At 39.2% G+C, this 23,672-nt stretch overlaps 1 protein-coding gene across 3 annotated transcripts in view; it reads right to left on the bottom strand.

The window, feature by feature from the left end:
• LOC112046458 (uncharacterized) overlaps positions 1 to 21,623 on the bottom strand; it is a 34,361-nt gene extending 12,738 nt beyond the window's left edge. The window contains exons 1-11 of one of the 3 annotated variants that reach the window (XM_024083076.2): positions 21,484 to 21,623; positions 10,297 to 10,440; positions 8,734 to 8,858; positions 8,107 to 8,279; positions 7,785 to 7,918; positions 6,815 to 7,014; positions 6,256 to 6,444; positions 5,469 to 5,611; positions 4,300 to 4,451; positions 3,005 to 3,180; positions 1,950 to 2,131 (exon numbers count right to left, since the gene is read on the bottom strand). In XM_024083076.2, the coding sequence (XP_023938844.2) occupies positions 1,950 to 2,131; positions 3,005 to 3,180; positions 4,300 to 4,451; positions 5,469 to 5,611; positions 6,256 to 6,444; positions 6,815 to 7,014; positions 7,785 to 7,918; positions 8,107 to 8,279; positions 8,734 to 8,858; positions 10,297 to 10,438 (1,616 nt within the window). In that variant the 5' untranslated portion in view covers positions 10,439 to 10,440; positions 21,484 to 21,623. Of the gene's footprint in view, positions 1 to 1,949; positions 2,132 to 3,004; positions 3,193 to 4,299; positions 4,452 to 5,468; positions 5,612 to 6,255; positions 6,445 to 6,814; positions 7,015 to 7,784; positions 7,919 to 8,106; positions 8,280 to 8,733; positions 8,859 to 10,296; positions 10,441 to 10,979; positions 11,731 to 21,483 lie in introns of those variants that run through there. The other 2 variants (XM_024083075.2, XM_052885444.1) reach the window with 2 other exon arrangements.
• Positions 21,624 to 23,672: the final 2,049 nt, after the last annotated feature.

Genomic DNA, 23,672 nt, shown 5'->3' on the forward strand with positions numbered 1-23,672 from the left:
TATCTACTGCGGATTCTATAGCATTGTGACTCATATAGATGGACTATATAATACCTTTTTATCGATTTTTTTTTTATTCTTTACAAGTTAACCCTTGACTACTATTTCACCTCATGGTAAGTGATGATGCAATCTAAGATGGAAACTGCCTAACTTTTTATTAGGAGGATGAAATCCTCACTCCTTTCGATTTCTACACGGCATTTACCGGAACGCTAAATCGCTTGGCGGTACATCTTTGCCAGTAGGGTGGTAACTAGCCACAGCAAAAGCCAACCAGCCAATTAAATTACTTATCAGTGTTCTATCAAGGAGTATCTATAAAAGATATACAGAGTGTCCCGTAATTAATGGATAAAACGCAAATGGTAGGATAGTAGCCAGATAACGTAATACATTTTGAAGAAAAAAGTTGGAATGTGTAGATTTAATTTTTTTTTTATATTAAAAATTAAGCACCTCCGATATATTTTTACCAGCAACTTTGTAACTACAAAAAGTAACACAAGTTTTATACCATTTAACAAACCTCGATACTCGTAAGTTGAGTTTCATCGGGTCATCTTAATGAAAGAAAAAATTAAAAAACAAATAAAACATGATTTATAAAAATAGTATCATAATACATTGCTAATTTAATCCGTAACGTTTATCAAAAATATGATCTTTAAATTCGTAATTATAGCAGCTACAGTTTTAGATAATTAGGTGTTGTATTTGCGTTTTATATCCATTAATTACGGGACACTTGCGTTTTGTCCATTAATTACGGGACATGCTGTATATGGAAATAATATTTAGGTATGTATATAGTAGAACCATAGTAGATATAACAAAAGTAGAACAGTGTAGGAAACACAGGTGCCTAAAAACAAAAAATTGTCTACATATAAAACTAAGTTTCCTAATATAAAAATTAAGTCTAAACTTAAAGTCTTAAAAGTACCTACTAAATATTGTACCCAATCGATTACGTATGCATTAAATCGGAAAATATCCAGCTAATTAATATTTATGCGTCAAAGTGGATATTTTACGTGAGTTGAATACCCTTCGGGCTTATGAATATTTTTTGCTTTTACTCGCATATTATGGGAGTATAGATTTCCCCAATACAGTTCAAATGTTGCCCAATATAGTTTATAATTTCCCCAATAAAGTTCAAAGTGAATTCTCAAGGTACGCATGTTTGCATAGACGAGTATTAAATGCATGCCACTTCATTACATATATAATGTTTACCTTATCTAATTAGTAAAAACCGATTAATGATTATAGAATACCCTACTATTAGAATATACCTATCGATTAAAATATACGTACGTTTTGATACAGAAAAAATATTATACACATTTGTTAACAAGACAAAATGTACCGAATTTTAGATGACTTTCTGTTAAATTATTATTGATTTATTTACTAATTTTTCAATTGTCAAACTGATAGATAGACCTTAAGATAACCAAGGTAGGAAGCAGGAAGAGCATTAATCATTGCAATGCGTTTAAGGAAAATGAACCGATTAATACACGTCCAAACGATATCGCCAACGTAGTAACTTTATAATGATGCAGATCTCAAACTCAGATATATAAGCTATTGTTTAGGGCATCCCGTCTATGGGGACCCGTCCATCATCCCGGCACCAGAGCCGATCGGGAAACTAAACTATCACACAAAAGTTAAAGCAATTTCAAAATCAGCGCGTTATTATTAACAATTTTCTTAACAATTATATTTGTAGTTTACATAAGGATAGTCCCACAGTGGCACGTCGTTTCGCTTTCTACCATCGCAATCGTTTCGAAAACTAGAAAAATATCATGATCAAGTGATCAAGATCTGACATTCCCAGATATTTTTATAGTTTTCGTAGCATTTGCGATTGTAGAAAGAGGATCGACGTGGCATTTGGCTACAGGGGTGGAAGAGGAAGAAGAAGAACTCACCTATAGACCGCAAGCTCTCTGTCGAACTCCCCCACAACGGCGTGCGAGCGCGTGTGCAGAGTGAAGTAGATGTCGCGCGCCTGATCCAGCAGGATCGCCAGGATGTGGATCAGCTCCTCGATGCTCTCGTGGTGCTGCGACGTCGCTTGGATCAGATTGGCGCGGAAGTTGCTGTGTTGATCCTATTATTAGAGACTACTCTCGATTAAGAATCCTAGATTGGGAACTAGTCGAGTAAACAAGTATAGAAACAAGGGAAAGTCTGAATATTTTGCGTAACACAAAAGTTACAAGCCTGACGTACCCAGATATTCGTCATTTTATAAGCCCTGAAAGTTCATTAATTAATTGATCCTATCGTTGGCACGGAATACAAATTGTCATAGTTATGGTGATTGCGCAACATGATCGGATCCGTTTAACAGCTACGAGTATGTCAAATAAATGTCAAATCCCTAAGAAAATTGTCATCCTGATAACAGCTGTATTGTAATGAATTTGTCAAACGAATCCATGGTGTCTTCGTCCAATAACTCTGTTGAAAAGATTTCATTTTATAAGGTATTTGCTAAAGAGTTATCACGAAGCTAAGTGTTTGACGAATAGCGACACGATTCCATTACGTGTACTTAAAGAAAATAAAAAAAATAGAAAGAAAGAAGAAGAAAGAAAGACTAATACGAAGTACTTTTTATACTATAACTATTGGTGGTCTGGAGTTCTGGACCATTGTAACCTGATTCCTCCCAAAGCCTAAAGTTAACTATGGTGTTTAGACCATGGTGGTCTAAACACCATAGTTAACTAACGTAGTTTCAAGCATGCACAATGTATTACATCTTTATAATGTTTTGTACCTACAAATTGCACAGAATTCTCTATTCCTTCTCCTATACAGATTTGCATGTATGAAATGCACAAACTTTCAGAAAATATATATAAAATCCAATATATCAATATTAATTACAATTTGACGAAGATCTGACCATCACGTTCAGATCTTTGTCAAATTGTAATTAATATTCATCACAGCTGGTTCTAAGGTACCAACATACATAAGTGACAAAATTCTTGCAAGCGATCAGTTCTCTGACGAGCCTGTTGAGGTACACGAGCTGGTGCCGGGAGTAACTGGTCACTCCCCCTCCAGAGGGGCCACAGACCCCCTCCCAGCGGCTGATGAGTGCGGCTTCCAGCTTCTCCGCCGGCGACTGGGGGATATCTTCGCCCACTGAAAATAGGGCTAGCCACATCAATTTAATAGTTAGTTGACTTCGTTTTTTAGGGAAAAATACCGCTATATAATAGGTAATAGGGAAAAATACCACTTATGGAAAAATGGAATTTGTACTCGTATAAGATGACTTTGTTGTTCTATAAGATTTATTGTCTTGTATTTTGTATCAGACATGAATTTTTTTATCAATAATCCGTGGGTTGTAATCCAGGTTGATTACGACTACAGAAGAAAATAAAAAATAATATTTTTTTGCAAGTATGCTTAGTTTACAAGCACTTTTGATTATTTTCTGTGAAGATTGTACTGCCGGTTCGAAAAGCCGGTGTGTGAGTCAACAATACAATGCGCAGAAAATGTATAATAGTGGGAATTTTAGGGCAGATACGCCACGACGGCCTCCGTAGTGATTTGCGCGGCGGATTTACAAAACGGTCGTCCCGGGTTCGATACCTGGCTGGGCCGGTTTTGCTTAATTAGTCCAGGTCTGGCTGGGCGGTTTCGGCCGTTGCTAATTACCACCCTACCGGGAAAGAAATCCGAGCGATTTGGCATCCCAGTACTATGTCGTGTAGAAACCGTAAGGGGTGTGGATCCTTCTCCTAACAAGTTAACCCGCTTCCATCTTAGATTGCATCATCACTTACCATCAGGTGAGATTGTCATCTCATCTGATGAAGTGCTAACTTGATACGCTACTCGTCACAGGTGAAGTAGGTATTCTGTATGTGCTTGTTTTAGCAAAACACCCGAGTATTGCGCCGGTTAGTTTACGTGCAGTAGTTTCCACAAAAAGCGATATCTAACTGCGCTGGCGTGCAAACATTTTTTGATCAGACATGAGCCAGTTTAGAAAGTATAAAATCCTAAACTACCGCTGCTAGAAATCAACTTCAGGGCCTGTGGAAGTATAAATCAAAATCAATCAAAATACATTTATTTCAAATAGGCTCAGTTTACAAGCACTTTTGATACGTCAGTTGACTATTTGTAAAGATTCTATCACCGGTCTATCAACTGGTATACAAGTCCACACCGGTATCACAAGTCTATCAACCGAGTCAAAGGGGTAGTCAGGAATAGAGACGTAACTAAGTCAAAATTGAACGTTACCAGCGATCCTGTGCAGGTAGAGCAGACAGTTCCTGACGGCGGCGGCGTCCTGGGACCAGTCGGTGTCGCGGGCGCCTCGCCTCACCAGGGAACTCCTCTCCGTGGGATACACGTACCCGGCCACTCCCCCTCGCTCACACACGTGGAGGAGACTAGATCAACAAGTCAACAAGTCTGAACGAATATATTGTATATCTTAATAGAGACGAATATGTTAGCATTCCCTGGATTCACCGTGCAAGTGTCAGATCCATCGAGAGTCAGTCCAGGAGAGAAAAAATCTTTGAGCAGAGGACTTGTGAGTAACGGTTGTAGGGTTAATCATAAAGTTTAATCCTTCATTAATAACTAGCTGATGCCGCGCGGTTTCACCCGCGTGGTTCCCGTTCCTATAGGAATACAGGAACAATATATAGCCTATAGCCTTCCTCGATAAATGGGCTATCTAACACTGAAAGAATTTTTCAAATCGGACCAGTAGTTCCTGAGATTACCACGTTCAATCAAACAAACAAACGACCTCTTCAGCTTTATAATATTAGTATAGATAATGTGTAGTATTGTTGGATAGGTCTTTAAATATTTTGAGGGGTTTGTCGAGAAGAGCCGTGATAGCCGAGTGGAAAAGAGCAGTGATAGCCCAGTGGATATGACCTCTGCCTCCGATTTCGGAGGGTGTGGGTTCGAATCCGGTCCGGGGCATGCACCTCCAACTTTTCAGTTGTGTGCATTTTAAGAAATTAAATATCACGTGTCTCAATCGGTGAAGGAAAACATCGTGAGGAAACCTGCATACCAGAGAATTTCTTAATTCTCTGCGTGTGTAAAGTCTGCCAATCCGCATTGGGCCAGCGTGGTGGACTATTGGCCTAACCCCTCTCATTCTGAGAGGAGACTCGAGCTCAGCAGTGAGCCGTATATGGGTTGATAACGACGATATCCCCGCTAAACAAACATTGGGATTACAGAAGTAGTAATTGAAACTAGCAGACGCCCGCGACTTCATCTGCCCTCAGATCTCCTTAATTCAAAAATATTGTGGGTGTGACCAGCACCATTTTTAAATTTTTGCTGCATTACAAGGGTTTGAGATGCTCATATAATCTGTGGAACCCTACTTGGATACGCACTTGGATTTCTATATATAATGTTAGTGAACTGGTAGTTACTTGTCCAAGATGAGCAGCAGATGGTGCGCGGCGTGCGCAGACACGGCTGCGCGGGCGGCGGCGCTGCGGTACAGCGCGCAGCGGTCCAGGCGCCGCCGGTACGCGCACCACGCCGCGTACCGGCTCAGCAGCGCAGCCGAACCCTGCGCATAGACTTCATTCATCGCACCAGTCGATAGACGTCCTCTGCAGGTCAATAGGACTTTTGTAGAGACTTCCAAACATCACGATACAGAGCCGCCTGCATCCATTTTCAAAAACTCCCCTAGACCCCTCCAAGATGTCATCATCAGATCCTGGCATGAAGAAAATAGGACCACCCCTCCAAATAAAAAATAATTTTCAAAATCGGTCTTCAAATGACGGAAATATCGCTAAACAACATTGACCTCTTATAATAAAAAGACGCACAATCATGTAGAAAATTTCACTTAAAACTGGCGAATTTTGCTTTGACAGTTTTAGAATTATTGTAAAGAAAATTATACCTAAAGTCCTTTAAATATAGTCCAATATTCAATAAAATCCCAAATTCAGACCAAATTTAACCTTAAGGATTGATTTTAAGGTTGAATTTGCAAATGCGACTACTTGAACTGAGTGCCAAGAAGTTGTGCTTGGCACTCATTGAGTGGGGACGTTTTTTGGTCGCTAATTGTGCATCCACTTTTTAATAGTAGATCGATGCTAAGCATACATAAAAAAACAAACAAACAGCTGAACACTGAACCTCCTCCGTTTTAAAAATAAACTAGTCTTTGTATAAAATTTACAATGCTGAGCTCACCTGAAAGCATCCTTCCCGCATCTTATCAACTAAGCTGTTAAGAGCTCCGGAGATCTTAGCCATTGAGGACAGGTGAGACGTGTGAGCATCCAAAGTAGCTTCTAACGCCGGATGCCATAGCTGCCATATGGACGCTCGTTCAGCATTCGCTGTCGATGACGGAGGCCCCACTGCTACTGCGTAATAACCCTAAAAGCAAACAACTTTCACTGTTTTCCAGAATCTTGAACCGATGGACGTCCACAGCTGGACATTAGCCTTTTATATAAACTTCCAAACACCTCGGTCTTGAGCCGCCTGCATCCAGCGGCTCTACCCCGCTTGATGTCATCGCTCCAAATAAAGGGACCTCGCGCAACTCTCACAAGACACTCAGCGGTGATGGGGCGAGCTATGATCAGAGTATATCATCTGCGTAATCTAATCAGATATAAAGACTTCTACAGTTTTATCAAACTGATGCCAGCATCAGCTTGGCCTCCGCCTCGCCCGCGCCCACCCGCACCATCACCCATGCATGCTGTCGCTCCTCAGAACACGAGTACCTCTACCTACTCACCCCTTGAGCACAGGTGTAGTGCAGCAAGGCCAGCGGGTGCGTCAGAGGCACTCGCGTGGTGTACGCGTGCGCGCTGCAGCCCGCCGCGCGCACTGCCAGCACGAGCTTGGCCTCCGCCTCGCCCGCGCCCACCCGCACCATCACCCACGCACAACCCTCCACTATCGCCAGCCGTCGCTCCAACGCCGCTAAGTGCGAAGCTGAACAGAACGAAACAACGTGATTTGAACCCTTAAATAGATAAATAATATCAAGGTATGGCTAGGTGCTGCATTTATATGGGTCTCATTCCAATACAACATTTTGTCCATTATCGGCTTCAAGAATGATGATGACATCAGCAATTTAGCACTGTTTACCCGAATTAGTCTCTAGCATTTCCATATAGCTCTATCTACAGTCTTTAGCCTAAGGCGGCTTAACAGACCCAATCCTTCCCAACCAACCAACCAACCAACCAACCAACTCCTCTTCTACTTCTTTGATCTACTCCGTGGTTTAATTTTTATACAAAACTCAAATAAGCATAAAAGGTAGCATAAAATGACCTCACTTTCAGAAGTTAGAGCATCCATAGATCATCGCAGAGAGGTGATCTGCCTGCCAATGTGTGTGACATCTATTTCGGAGAATTTTGCTCAGAAACAGTATCTAGTACCTTCTTCCTTTTGATCATATACACCAGATGTCGCAGTGGCACCATTATAAAGATAACTCAAGGTATAGATTCCTTGGAACCAATTTTTTAGTGTTACAATAAACGTTTTGATCCATCGTTGTTGATATGCACTGCGTAGATATGGAATGCCAGTTTCCGTTTTCTTTTCAAGATAAGAGTGAGTAAAAACGCACCTTCATCTTAGCTCCTTTTTGCTTACCATCATTAGCATAAAACTAAATAAGAGTTCCGTTTTTATACGTACGTACGTTCGGAACCCTAAAAGCCGAGGTTTTTGTTGGAATAACTTACCCCTCTCCAAGTAGCAATAGGTGTAGGGCCTTGCACGGGGAAGCACGCTGGCGCTGAGAGCACGCGAGGCTCCCCCGCCCTTCGATTGAGCGCAACGAGCGATTAGCTCCACCCATCTCTCCACAACCTTATCCCTAAACAAATATTAATAAATTATCTACAACAATCACTTGAAAAATGTTTACACGAGTATGATAAGATTAGATTTAAAAATGTTATTGGGCAATCTTTGGGATGGTCTCCAACCAACTAAAGTTGCTTCATGAACCTAATTATAGGATGGCATACTTTGCTGACAGTTTAATTCCACAGCAATACTGACCTACACAAATAGCCAGCAGGAGTAATGAAGTCGGCCCATTTGTCTGCTTCCCGACCGCCCAGTCTGATCTTGCCGTAGCCGACGGGCCCTTCTACCAGTCGACAGTCTTCACCGTCATTCAACACTGGCAAAGAGTCCAGTGTCACCAGATATTCGAGAGATCGGGAGCGCATCTGAGAGAGAGATAACACACTTTTTTATAATACAAGTTGCCGCAATATGCAGATGGCAAACCTGAGTTAAATGGCCTATAGCCTAAAACAAAGTTTATGTACTTGAAAGAGGTAATTGTAAGTTTATTCTACTCATGTCTCTGATCTTTTCTACGCGGCATCAAATTCGCTTAGCATCAGTTTTTGCCGGTAGGATGGTAACTAGCCACGGTCGATGCCTACTACCACACCAGATCTGAATTAATATAGAAATATAAATCCCAAATTGAAAGCTGCTGTAAGCGAGCTGAAATTCGACCCAGGACTCTGTATAGAAAACCACAGAGTCAACAGCGGCAGAGAAGTCACCAAGATGGACCAAATGGATTGTGAATGATTCCGCCTCTTGTGCCACTGTTTCCGCGGCTCGCCCAAAACGTAAGATGGGTTGTAAACCTAGCATATCGTTGTTTACCTTCTTCTCCCGATGTAGAGCGACGAGATGGCAGCACTTGAAGCGAGGGTCCCTCTGACCGGCTCCATCCACTATTCGCTGCACGAGGCTCTCCACTGCGCACTCTGTCTCCGATGACATGCGACCTTCAAACCAAATGTCATTAGGCTATTTTAATGGCTCCATTCTCTAGTTCGTAGGGACCTGCTACTTTAATGCATATTGAATATTCGAGTTAACCCTTAAAGTGTCTTAACACTGACTTTTTTAGTCTGCGCAATGTGCACGTGCCGCTTGCTCGAAGCAGCACTCAGGAGGGCTGCCGGCTGGCGGAAGATCAACAAACATTTATTGACGGCATCTTATGTCATGATAATGAATATTGTATTGATTTCAAAATAGGAACTGTTGAGTTTATTGCCGGCTCTTTTCAGTAGAACCTGCCTGCCGAACCGGAGGTAGAGTCTTGAGAACTTGACGTTCAAAATCCTTGTAATCTAAGTCTACAAACGAATTTTGAATTGTGACTGAAAAAGATCGCATCAAGTAATAATGATAAAGACTGAGACTGGCAGCATAACCGAAGCACAAGGTCGTTGCACCAGACTTCCCAACTCCGGACTGCCCATTAGAAATGATTAGACCTGTAGTACAGAATAGAACAGAAAACTCTAAGCATTAGTTACGCAGGACATACCACAACCTATTCCAAAACCATCATGATGTCTGTCCATCTTATTTAAGGGCGTAGTTAATGTTACCTCAAGTGTTACGAATCGTTTGAAACAATCCTGAAAAGCTTAATGGTCCGGGTACGAAATATCCAAACATTATGGAATCGCTACGGATTTAAGAGCTTGTTGTAAGGTCTAGAACTCAGAACATCTTGATTATTAGAATTGTAACGATTAGGTGGATGAACGCCAGGATGAGCTTATTGCTTAGTAGGAAGGGGGAAAATCATTGGTCTTGTTTAAAAGATATTATGGCTAATAATAATGTAAATGACACTGAACAATGAATAATTATAGATATAAAACAATTAACAATATGGTCAATATAAAAAAAATAAATTAATCATGATTCAATAAAAGTAATATAATGTCAAATTAAAAATTGTGCCAAGGAATCAATCTACCTGACTATATTATATATATAATTTTTAATTTTATAGCATTACTGAGAAAAAATTATAAAATATCACCAACATATTGAAGTTATATATAAAAGTGTATAATAGCTCAGTTTGTTGTTAAAAGTGAAAAACAAAACGTAGATAACAAAATGTTTATTAACGAAATGTATTAATTAACATTTTATTACCGTTTTTTTTTTTAATTTATATCAAACTATCAGAAAGCCACGTAACGTAATATACTACTCAGGGCAGGCCTAGTTGGCTTGATCGAGTACACTCCGAGCTACAAAACAAGTCCCGTAGACGCGGCGCAAATGTCTATAATAGCGCTTATTGTAATTTGGTAACGGCGGTCTTATTGTCATTTGTGTAAGGCGCTGTCAATTTTAGCCGCGGGACTTCTTTCGTGGCGCGGAGTCTAGTAATGTATTTAAATAGTATATTACCATTCTGGTCCTCCTCATGCAGCGTGTCTACATAGGAGTTGAGGGAGCGAACCTCCTGCGCAGTGAAGCGCAGCCCGGCCGCCGGCAGACGGAGGTCAGTGCCAGGGGTCTCGGCCACCAGAGCAGAGGCGCCTGACCCCATCACTAGCAACAGAGAGAGAAATTATCCATCATTATCACAGTGCAGTGACGATAAGTAGGGTAGGGCACTAGACGGTAGTCCATACTTCCATACTAAAGATAGCGGATGCCCGCGAGTTCGTCCGCCCTTAGACCTCCTGAATCCGGCCCTAGACCGAAGTTGCAGGCGTCCGCTAGTGTATACTAACATACAACAACCGAGTGCTATAGGCTACATGTTACCATATTCCTATGGGAACCTTAACCACGCGGGTGAAATGGTGAAATTGAACGCGCTAATCTTAGGAACTACTAGTCCGATTTGAAAAATTCTTTCAGTGTTAGCTAGCCCTTTTATTGAGGAAGGCTATATTATCCCCGTATTCCTACGGGAACGGGAACCACGCGGGTGAAACCGCGCGACGTCAGCTAGTGTTTTATATACTTGATAACTATGTTACACTAACACTCCAAAGTGGACTTCCCGACAGACTGACGTACTTTCGCGTTTATATTAGAAAACAATGCATGCGGATTCAAATTCTATACACGTCACGACTTACCTATAATCTCTAATTTATTGGATTGCAATCGAGTGTAGTTAAAAACCGACGTTCCGGCGTGAAGCAACAACTAAAACTAACAGTTTCTCCATCGGCGGAGAAACATATCCGGCTTTTTCTAGCACGTTAACTACTACGAGTTTGCACGTTAACTATAATTTAACTGAGCCAGGCCACCTTCTTTATAGATGGAATATGGATCTTAGACCCACGCCGCTATTCCAACGCGGGTTGGCGGGCTTATGGTGATAACTGTAAATTATTTAACCCCTATCTGGTGGCAATGAGCGGGGAGCCACCAACTTTACGACTCTGGGCTATGAATAATTTCTTTGAAAAATGTAAATGTCAGAAATTAATACCCCAACTCAGAACTCGAACCCAGGCCCTCATGGTCCGAAGGCACAAAGGCTTACCCCTGGTCCAGGCAGTTTGTTGCACGTAGAGTCATATAATCTTGTTCTTTATTTACCTAAAACTTATTGATTGATATGGGCATCGCCCTTCCGGCGTCCTTGCCTTTTACTATAATAACCTTCAAAATATATAAAAAACACTGACAAAGTACAAAATCAATCAAATGTCTACCTTGCACAGATAAGGATAAAGCCTTTTATTTATTAGGCAAACTTTTCATGTTCATCGTTAACTGAATCATCAAATAAGTAGTAGCCCAAGTGCTGTTAAATGGAATACCTTATGCACGCCATTGACGAACAATTATTCTCACGTTTCTGCAGCACCCACGTTTATAACTTGGTCGCTGCGTGCATGACGGTTCGACTTATAAAACGTCTTCGCAGCCGTTCGCGCTGCAGAAACGTGAGAGTAATTGACCGTCAATGGCTGACTTTAAAGGTCCTAAATGTCTGTAGATGTAAACTACTAAATTCCCTTATTCTTTACTAACGCACTCCTAAATGGCCGTTATTTGTTTTCCTTTGGAATATGGGGATAAAGAATAGCTTAAATTACTCGCTGATAGTGTAGCTATACATTGCTATAAGCATTTTTAAAAGTCCTGCTTTGGACGTGAAAGGGTAATAAACAAACAATCAAACTCACATTCACATTTGTAATATGGCCTAGCCTAAGATATGTATCGCAATAGGGATGATGACAGTTTTTTAAATTGTATATAAATTAAGAGTATACTAATAGTAAAGCAATTTTGTAAAAGTAACAGGGTATCTGCGATCATTACTTTCGGAGCTACAGGGATTTAAAGAGTCAGATTTGCGGCGCTGCCGCGGATCCCTGAAAAACGCCCCATACAAAATGGCTCGAAAAAATGACGTCATAGGCATGTAATGGTCGTTAGATTTGTATGCGCGTTCAAACAAAATTACTAATATCTTTGTTATTTGTGCGTTTATCTTTATAGTTCATATATTAAAAAATGTCACATTTAATGTAAGGAAGCTAAAACTGTATGAATTTTCATCTAATTACGATAAAAAAATTTTAGTAGTTTTTGAAATTTTATAATCTCATTTATTTTGCAAATATCCAGACAATCTTTGCTTTTTATATATAAATTAGTTAACATTGACCCTATTTACCCGAATGTATCATAAAAATCAATATATTCAAACCTAGTCATCATCCCCATTATTTAATCAAACCGGTTAATATTCAACGCATTTAAATCAACTAGAAATCCAACAATTTTTAGACGAAAACGACATAATGAAATTATGGCAACATCTACCTAATTTGCTGTACAATAATAACCAATTTGCAACAAACATCGTTTAATAAAATAAACATAAGAATCGATGCATTAGCATTTAGCATTAATGCCACTGCGTTAATAACGATTATAAGCGGGATCGTTAAACGAGGAGCAGTAACCCATTTCGTTAGTTGTTCAAAGTTTAACGACGTCATCGCGACCACGACAGTGGCAATGTTTCTATCAGACATGCAACCTAGGGGTCCAAACACGGACCTACATAAAACATCTTATATATATAAAACGAAGCCGTGTTAGTTACACTATTTATAACTCAAGAACGGCTGGACTGATTTGGTTGAAAATAGGTGGAGAGGTAGCTTAGAACCAGGAGACGGACATAGGATACTCAGGGTAGGGGTACAGTGGCGTGCACTTCATACATGCTAAAATGCACTGCTTATCCTGAGCACTCAATACAAACCTATGTTGGACCACAGAATACATAGTTAGGAGGTTTCCATCTTTTCATCTTAGATTGCATCATCACTTACCATCAGGTGAGATTGTAGTTAAGGGCTAACTTGTAAAAAATAAAAAAAAATGTACTTGAAAAAACACTGTTATTTAAAAATCATCTTCAATCTGAATTCAATCAAACAGACACTTTAATTTTATTTATATGTATTGAACAAGAAAAAAATTTAACCCTGGCCACAAAAATGTTGTGGCAATAGAAATAGAAATGTTGTGTACCTACACGTGAAATTATCGCCACGCAGGTCGCATCTCCAATTTTTCAGTTTGTGCATTTTAAGAAATTAAATATCACGTGTTTCAAACGGTGAGGAAAAACATCGTGAGGCAACCTGCATACCAGAGAATTTTCTTAATTCTCTGCGTGTGTAAAGTCTGCCAATCCGCATTGGGCCAGCGATGTGGACTATTGGCCTAACCCCTCTCATTCTGAGAGGAGACTTGAGCTCAGCAGTGAGCCGAATATAGGGTGATAATGATGATGATGATGATGTCCGATCAACGTCTGAAGTTAATCGTTGCATGAACTAAATGTAGACATATCTTTTCCTATTTATCTATTGATTCCTTTGATGCTCGTAAGATGTTATTAAAGCCACAGATTAAAGAATAATAGGCAGATAAAGCGCACAGAAAACGACGGTGGCGTAGCCGTTTCTAATACAAAATTCAAAAGCTAATACATGCTCCAGTCAATACGACACGAAGCATCGCATCAGTAATATTCAATATTGTTCAAGAAAATGCCGTCTTATATTTTTAAATATTTTAAGAACTGTTCACAAAAACTAAAGAAATAAGATGGAGTACTTTTTAACCGACTTCCAAAAAGGAGGAGGTTCTACGTTCGGCTGTATGTATGTTTTTTTTTTTTTTTTTTTTATGTATGTCCAGCGATAATTCCGTCAATTATGGACTTTTCTTTTTACTTCCAGGGTGGTCCCATTTTTTTCATGTCAGGATCTGATGATGGCATCTTGGAGAAATTGAGGGGAACTTTCGAAAGTTGTAGAGACGGCTAGTGCATTTGTTAGTGTTTCCATAAGGTATTTTAAACTACTACAACTTTATGAAGGTTTGGAGTTGGTCTGATGATGGAGCCGAAACACAGACGATGGAACTCGTCAACAATTTACAGCAGTCACCTTTTGTTTGGGCTTGATTAATTTGTATTGATGAGTACTTTCCACCTATATGGGTTGTGACTGTATTAAGGGTCTGGTGATGAAGACGAGGGACAGTGAAGAGAACTCCTCGACGGTTCACAGTAGCTACCTCGTGTTTGGACTTGATAAATTTGTGTTGATGAGAACTTTCCACCTAGATGGATTGTGACTGTATTAAGGGTCTGATGATGAAGACGAGGGACTGTGAAGAGAACTCCTCGACTGTTCACAGTAGCTACCTTGTGTTTGGACTTGATAAATTTGTATTGATGAGAACTTTCCACCTAGATGGATTGTGACTGTATTAAGGGTCTGGTGATGAAGACGAAGCACAGTGAAGAGAACTCCTCGACGGCTCACAGTAGCTACCTTGTGTTTGGACTTGATAATTTTGTATTGATAAGAACTTTCCACTTAGATAAGTTGTGACTGTACACACGCAGTAGGTATGCTAACACTAAAAATAAAAAAATAAAAATTTTAATAAAAAAAATTCAACCGACTTCCAAGTCAAAAAATAACTTTAACTAAAAAGCAAAAAATAACATCCTACCTATGTGCTACCTTCTGATCAGTTTGAAGGTGGTGCCAAGCTCGTATTTTAATTAAAGCTGTTAAGACTGAAAGATCCACAGAACTGAACTGAATTAAAGCTGTAAAGACTGAAAGATCCACAGAAATGTTGTAGTTAAAACGTGTTTAATTAAAACATCACTGGCTTGGCACCGCCTTCAAACTGATCAGAAGGTAGCACATAGGTAGGATGTTATTTTTTGCTTTTTAGTTAAAGTTATTTTTTGACTTGGAAGTCGGTTGAATTTTTTTTATTAAAATTTTTATTTTTTTATTTTTAGTGTTATTTATTGGTAATTATTGATTATAATATTAATTTACGTAATTGGTGTTAGTGTTAAATTTTGAAATACAAATTATGAAAAAAGTTTCTATAAGCGGATGTCACGCGACGTGAAACGTTTGTTTTTTTATGAATTTCACCGGCTTTTCCACGCTGCTTGTAAAGACTCATTCTGGACATTCTTTATTCTATGATTAAACCAAAATTGATAAAAAAGGTAATATGGAAAAGCAATAATGTACCGATCCCGATGGGAGCTCGTTCACGGCCGCCTGCGCATGAGCGGCGACACATAAAGCCGCTTCCGCCGGAAGTGGAGCGGCCGCCATTTTGATCGCGCGCCGATATTGTGCGCCCGCATCGCCCGTGTATAATTGATGTTTTACAATCAATAATAATTCTGTTTACACACGAAATTAGTTCCGCGCTTCGTTGGCTGTGCCTGCAGTGGCGTGCATGACGTTGTTAACTAGGATAAGCAGCACAGATATGTACTTACTTACCAAATTGGATAAAATTTTTAACAGCCTGCTTAGTCAAGTAGGTAATGGAGTTCTCAGAGTAGGCAATGTATTTTTATATTAAGCATTTACGTAAAGTTATACCTTACCTTACCTTAACAGCTGATAGACGTCCACTGCTGGACATAGGCCTCTTGCATGGACCTCCAAGCACAAGCCGCCGCCCCACCCAGTTATTGTTGAGGACTCTGCGTTCGAAATTGTAGACGAATACCTAGTTGAATAGGCTAGTTGACACTTTTTTTACATGATCTGAAATAGTTCAATATCGTTCTGCTAGACTGAATTTTTTTTTTCATATTTTTTTGAGACGTGATTCCATGAAAATTTTAGTTTTTAAATATATTTTTGTCAATACGAGCCAAAACACCTGTCGGCCAGACAGTCTATATTCCAACTGTTTCATGACGTCACTATAATAAATCCCATACAAATGGAGCGTTTGACAAAAATATTAGTTAACAATTACTTCGACGTTTAGTACATCAAGTATGTTAGTGACGTCACAAAATGGACGACAGCGTTTTTGATGTTTGGAAAATTCGAAAAAATACGTGTTATTCTTATAAGAAATCCTTAACTTTTATTAATTACACGAAATTAATATTGTTTATATTAAATTTGATATGAGTCAACTATAGGGTAGTTTTTTTTTTATTCTTTACAAGTTAGCCCTTGACTACAATCACATCTGATGGTAAGTGATGATGGAGTCTAAGATGGAAGCGGGCTAACATGTTAGGAGGAGGATGAATATCCACACCCCTTTCGGTTTCTACACGACATCGTACCGGAACGCTAAATCGCTTGGCGGTACGTCTTTGTCGGTAGGGTGGTAACTAGCCACGGCCGAAGCCTCCCACCAGCCAAATTGTTGACGTTCCTAGCGTTTGTGCTATCGATTCTCTGCTACATTCAAAACCAAACCGACTTCTTTAGAGAAACACCAGGTATAACTTAATCATAGTAATTTGAGGTACCTTACGTGTATGAGTAGATAAGTAGTTGGCAAAATGTTTCCGAGGCCGTTTTTCTCATGTAATCTTAACACTGTGAGGTTCGCAAGGCCGCACGCCACAATGAGAGCCTTGTCCTGAATTTCCCATGAGATTTAACTGATTCACGAATTATGTTGTACAGTTTCTTATTACTGTTTAGTGATATCACTAAATGCGGCTGCGCTTTGAGACTTCAAAGTTCGCCTACCGAAGTAGGTACGCAAATTAGTGGCGTGAACAGGGTCATTAACTAGGGTAGGCACTATACAGAGTAAGTGCACAAAACGGGAATTTCCTTCCTCAATACAGGTCTGTTGAGTACTATGCAGTGCATTTTTGCATTATGAAAAAAATAAAAAATAAATAGTTTATTTTGGTAACATCAAGGCTCTTCCTTTGACATTTGTAAATTTTAGTGACAGTAGGAATCTTTAAAGTGAAATTCATCTAAGTACAAGCCACTGATGTTACGCTATGCTTGTTTCTACCGCGAAGAATCACTTCTGTGTTCTGGTTAGGACATGGTAGCCGGTGTAATAGGCTAGTTGACAGTTTTTAATGTTCTTAAATAGTTCATTATCGTTCTACTAGATTGAAATATATTTTTTTACATTTTTTTGAGACAGATTTTGAGAATACGAGCCAAAACGCCTGTCGGCCATGACAGTCTATATTTCAACTGTTTCACTATAATAAATACCATAGAAATGGAGCGTTTGACAAAAATGTTAACAATTAGTTCGACGTTTAGTACATCTAGTGTGTTAGTGACGTCATAAAATGAAGGACAGAGTTTTTGACGTTTGGAAAATTGTAAAAAATACGAGATATGTAAATTAAGTTTTATAAGAAATCTTTAACTTTTATTAATTGATATTGATATATTTCGGACTCTTATTCTATGTACTATACGAAATTAATATTGTTTATATTACGGACTAGCAGACCCGGCCAAACTTCGCTTTGACTTGTGTGCACTCTATCCTTACTCTACACTGCTCTACCCCTACCTCTTGACTCTTAAACGTTTGTATGGGAAATAGAAAAGGGTTGTTTTTGTGGTTTTCCCGGCAATTATTCAAATTTTTCTCACCTTTTAAACCTTCCCTATAACTCCACGAATATTTCAAGACCAAGATAAGATAAATCCATCCAGCCGTTCTTGAGTTTTAGCGAGACTAACGAACAGCAATTCATTTTTATATATATAGATATGAGTCAACTATCCTATTACAGAAACATGAGGATTAACATCTTCGCCTTTTCAGTCCTTTATACCTAATAACTTCATATGGGAAGACATCACATATAATAAATTAAGTTTGAATTAATATCATCATCCTGTTTTTTTACAGAACCAGGGCACATTATAAAGGAGCTGATTACGAGCTAAGACCCACCACGATACTCCAATGTGGGGTGGCAGGCTTAGAGAGAGGCTTAGTAGCGTGATAATGGCCTTAACGTTTAAAATCAGATATTAATGAGAATAACGGCTTAATGTGCTTTGTGACACTCGGGGTGTAAACACAAACTTAATTTGAGAATTTACCTTCTGAAAATTTCTTATATGAAAGGACTAGAACCTAAAACCTCGTAATCCAATGCCATATACCAACCACAGAACAAAAGAAGTAATTCCTACACCCATATAATATGAGGGGTAATATTATACTAATAACCTATAGACTATATAAAGAGATTGAGCCGTGATAGCCCAGTGGATATGACCTCTGCCTCTGACTCCGAGGGTGTGGGTTCGAATCCTGTCCGGGGCATGCACCTCCAACTTTTCAGTTGTGTGCATTTTAAGAAATTAATTATCGCGTGTCTCAAACGGTGAAGAAAAAACATCGTGAGGAAACATGCATAACAGAGAATTTTCTTAATTCTCTATGTGTGTGAAGTCAGCCAATCCGCATTGGACCAGCGTGGTAAACTATTGGCCTAACCCCTCTCATTCTGAGAGGAGACTCGAGCTCAGCAGTGAGCCGAATATGGGTTGATAACGAACTAAAAACCTTTAGACCAGCAACACTGACACAAGAATTTGTCACTACAGTGTCTATGTTAGCGTAAGAACTAAGCTAATTATACGCACATAATCGTACTTATCGTAGCGTAGCGAAGCGTCAAGTCCCCCGATTTCGGGGCACATAAAACGGATTACGAATCCGGCGACTACACACTATCTATGTGCTATAGGTCTATGGGGGTAATACATTGTGTTCGTAACGGTCGTCATATCTACAATACACTATTACTGGACTCATTACCGGCGGAATGACACGTAGTTTGTAAGCCGAACCAATAACTATTGTTGGCGGACAGAAGGCCGTAACTCAGTCGGCTGTGACAAATTTATCACGGTTATTATTTCTACTTGTATTTGCTTCTTCCATTTTTGCTAATGTTAAGTGTACCTACCCACTCCAACAGTCCTCTGAGTATTGATTGTGTTATTATAAAAAACCGGCCAAGTGCGTGTCGAGTCACGCTCGGTGTAGGGTTCCATAGATTAATTTAACACTTTAATTCGATAACGATACTCCACACTATGGGATAGACGATAAAAAATTCATCCTCACTTTGCATGTAGGGAAGGAACCCCAAAAAAAAATGGATATGTACGTTAGTATACATGAATTGGTTACAATTTCTTTTAGACTTATTCTTGTATTAAAGATCTTGGTGGTACTACTAGAAGAAAAATCTTATAAGTATCAGTGACTTAGGTAAACTCATTGTTCGCAAAAATAAAGTAGAGAGAGAATGTCCACTATTAAAGATTCATCTTAATCTCAGACCAATTACCATAGGATCTGCCTCGCTAGATGATACTTCTCTGTGAAAAGTATATGATCACGATCTAACGTATTTATAGAATCGATATCTCACTGTGTTCAATTCAATGTTGTGTTCCATTACTCGTGTGTGTATTACGATTTAAATTATTAGTTGTGTGTAGTGTAATGACAGAATATATTTATTGGTGTTAAATATTTTCGATGTGTAAGTTTTCCTCGTCCCCCTCTAAAAACGACAGATATTTTTGTTGGAGAATTACTTAAAGTGCGTTAAAAGTCCAAAGGTTTCAGTACCTTCTATCTTAAAAAAATAGTCATCGATTAAAAAAAAAAGAATTTCAGCATGTCTTCTTAAATAACCATAATTGTAGCAATAATTTAAGTATAATCAGTAACAAATAAATTGTAACTTTAAAATATTAATTTGACTTCATAATTTGGATAATCTGTCGTAGATTCCAGTTATTATGCTGTATGCACTTGTTCGATGGATGAATATTACTAAATCATTACCAAATATTTATAAAGATACTAGCGGACGCCCGCGACTTCGTCCGCGTAAAAATTGATGTAAACTTCTCTACCTCTACCTTACCCTGCTCGTAAACCTACCCAACCCTACCCTACCCTACCCTACCCTACCCTACCCTACCCTACCCTACCCTACCCCTACCTTACTCCTACCCTACCGCTAACGCTAACCCTTCCCTCCCCCCACCTTACCCTACCCTAACCCTACCCGTAACCTATCCATACCCTATCCTACCCTACCCCTAATCTACCCCTAATCTACCCTACCCTACCCCTACCTTACTCCTACCCTACCGCTAACCCTAACCCTTCCCTACCCCTACCTTATCCCTACCCTAACCCTACCCTACCCGTACCCTACCCCTACCCTACCCTACCCCTATCCTACTCCTCCCCTACCCTATACGTTCCATATCCTTCCCCTACCTCTACCTTTCCCCTACCCTACCCTACCCTACACTTTCCCTAAATTACCCCTACCCTACCTCTATCCTACCCCTTCCCTACCTCTATCCTATCCCTACCCTCAGCAAAATTGGTCCAGCCTTTTGTGCGTGGTGCAATGACAAAAAGACTATAATTTCCCAAGCGACTTCTATGCTAATACTATAAAGAGGTAAAGTTTGTGTGGTTGTCGGGGGTAATCTCTGGATCTACTGGACCGATTTGGAAAATTCTTTTACCAATAGAAAGCTACATTATTTGCGAGTGTCATAGGCTATGTTTGGTCCTCATATTCATACGGGAACGGGAACCACGTAATTGAAACCGCGGGGCGTCAAATAGCGGCATTTCTGCGACTTTCAGAAATTTTGTATTATCTCCGAAACTATATAACTAATTAACATACTGTAAAGGGCAAATCTTATCTCTATAATATCCTTGTGATTATTAAATCATTTATTTTGATAAGGATTTAAGTTTAGTTGTGTAAATAATGACGTAAACCTTAGTTTAAAATTTAAATAATTTATTAAAGTACTAAAGGTGCTATATCTGCTAAAATATAAAAGATAGATATATGGTGTCGCGGACTTTTTTGTAGAACTTTTAAAGGTTCAAAAAGCCTCCATACATTTATTTCAGATTTACGCAATGGTTGAGGCAGCGCATGCGAATAAGTAAGTTTTTCGGTCTGACCTGTAAGAGAAAACCCGCGATATCTCAGTAGTTATATAGGTATGATAGAAATATAAAATATAGCCTATAGCACTCCCCGATAACGTAGCATTCTATTGGTAAAAGAATTTTTAAAATCGGTCCAGTAGTTCCGAAGATTACCCCATTTCAAAAAACTGTTACAAACTTACAAACTTACAAACTTACAAACTTTACCTCTTTATAATATTAGTATAGATTCATCAAATGATTTGTACTATATTTTTTTATTAAATAATTAAAAAAATAAATTACCTTTTACACAAAATCCAATTAGCTACTCCGAATCAAAAACAACACTATCACTAAATATTCAAAATAATACACCGAACATCTTTCCGCCAATTTTTTTTTAAATACAAATACGGCACCGGCAGAGGTATTCAATCAAACTGCCTAACACTCGGCAAGCGCGGGAAACGAGTGTTTTGTTAGCCTTGTAATTTAGCCGACTGTAATCGGAAGTAGCATTTTACGACTGTAGGGCTGGCAGCTATCAATGGGTGTGTTATTTTAAATGTAAGTATTGGTGGAATCAGTAGAGCATTTTACCTCGAAGTCCTCGGAAACAGCTTCGATTTTGATGATTTTTTTTTGTTAAATTTGGTTTTTAATATTATTTGAAATACATTTTGTTTTAGCTAGGTAGGTATATTTATTTAATGATTTATGAAATACTGTACGCTAAACAGGGCCCACAGGGATAGCCTTCAGAAATGCCAGAGGGCAATGGAGCGTAGCATGGTGGGAGTAAAGAAGAGAGACAGAATAAGAAACATTGATATAAGGTAAAAGGACCAGAGTTACCGACATTTTAACCAGGATGGACCAGCTTAAGTGGAGATGGACAGGTCATATGCTTCGGGATCCTCAAGAAAAGTGGAGTACCCTTGTCACACAATGGTGCCCTCGCAATAGGAGACGGAAAAAGGGACGGCAGCATAGACGGTGGGAAGACGAGCTGAAGCTTACAGCTGGCCCATTCTGGAGAAGAGTAGCTCTGGACATGAAACACTGGCGGGAGCTTGAGGAGGCCTTTGCCACGAGGCAAAATGAGATTAGGGACATAATTTCAATGTACAAAATCTTCATTAATAAAGGCTATTTTATTTTATTTTATGAAATACTGTACGCGACTTTGTCCGCGTGGAATTCAGTATTTCATAAATCTCGCAGGAACCATGGATTTTTCCGGGATGAAAGTCAAAAGTCAAACCGCAACAAAGGCGGAACAAACATAAACACAAACTTTCGGCTGTATAGTATTAGTGAGATATTTAATATTAGAGCAATGAATAGTTTACCCTAAAGGAGTTTAGCCTTCTATTTATTATTATTATTGTCTTGTACAAAGCACATACTTGATTAACCGAACCATTCCAGTAAATTATCTGAAACAAGCTGTACCTATGTATAAAGACGCAATATATTGTGAACAACTTGACAGTACGCGGTGTAGGAATTAATGGCGGCCATTAAGATTATGCTGGCTGTCTGTGTGCATGCGTCTCAGGAATAGTTGCCTTATCAGTGTGCAGCGCTTTATCTACGAAACTTTCGTCCAGAAATGTTGCCTCGACTTGTACAAATTAAAAAGTTATTAAGGGCGACCTACTTACCTACAACAGAGTACAAGAACCTACAAGCTCTAGATAATAAACATAGGTACCTAACTACCAAGCTATGCTACAAACAGATTTAAAACCATTTAAAAATCATGTATTTATTACCCGACTGCAAGGTTATGTTTTTCGCGCGTACCTTGTGTGTATATACCTATGTTTGTATGTATGTTGGTAATATCGCAACGCAATCGGACGCAATTATGATATCGTCAGATTCATCATAATAACCTAAGTGTTATTAGATAGGTGAAGTTAAAAAAAACAACACGACGACTGTGAGACGCTATAGACTCGAGGTGAAAAAAATTTTTTTTTTAGGCTATTGTGATATGGGTATCAAATTCATCAAGAGGATTTTAAAATGGTATAACACGGCAAGGGGTAGGGTAGGGGGTAAAGGTTTTAGGGTAGGGGTAATTAAAGGTTTACATCGAGTTTCACGCGGACGAAGTCGCGGGCGTCCGCTAGTCAACAATATAAAATATGGTTATATACATACAGATGTCCGAGGCGTAATTATGAGTCTTGACCTAAAAGTTCATGTTTGAAGCATGGTCCTAAAGTCTATTCCTACGGTACGCAACTATGAAGTTTGGATCATGGTGGCATTGGAAGGTACCAGGTTACAAAATTCCACACCCTCCATCGTCCAAGTATAGGTACAATTTTCTTTGGTAAGTATATTATTAGAAATCAAGTCCTCAGTGATACATGGCTTCATGGTAACCCTTTCGCCCTACAGAACATAAAGATCAAAGTGTTTTGTCTTCACTGGTCACTCTTACGAATATGTAACGGAATCCAAGGATGGGTTGTCGC

This window comes from Bicyclus anynana, chromosome 14, assembly GCF_947172395.1.
Source record: "Bicyclus anynana chromosome 14, ilBicAnyn1.1, whole genome shotgun sequence".
Classification (NCBI taxonomy): Eukaryota; Metazoa; Arthropoda; class Insecta; order Lepidoptera; family Nymphalidae; genus Bicyclus; species Bicyclus anynana.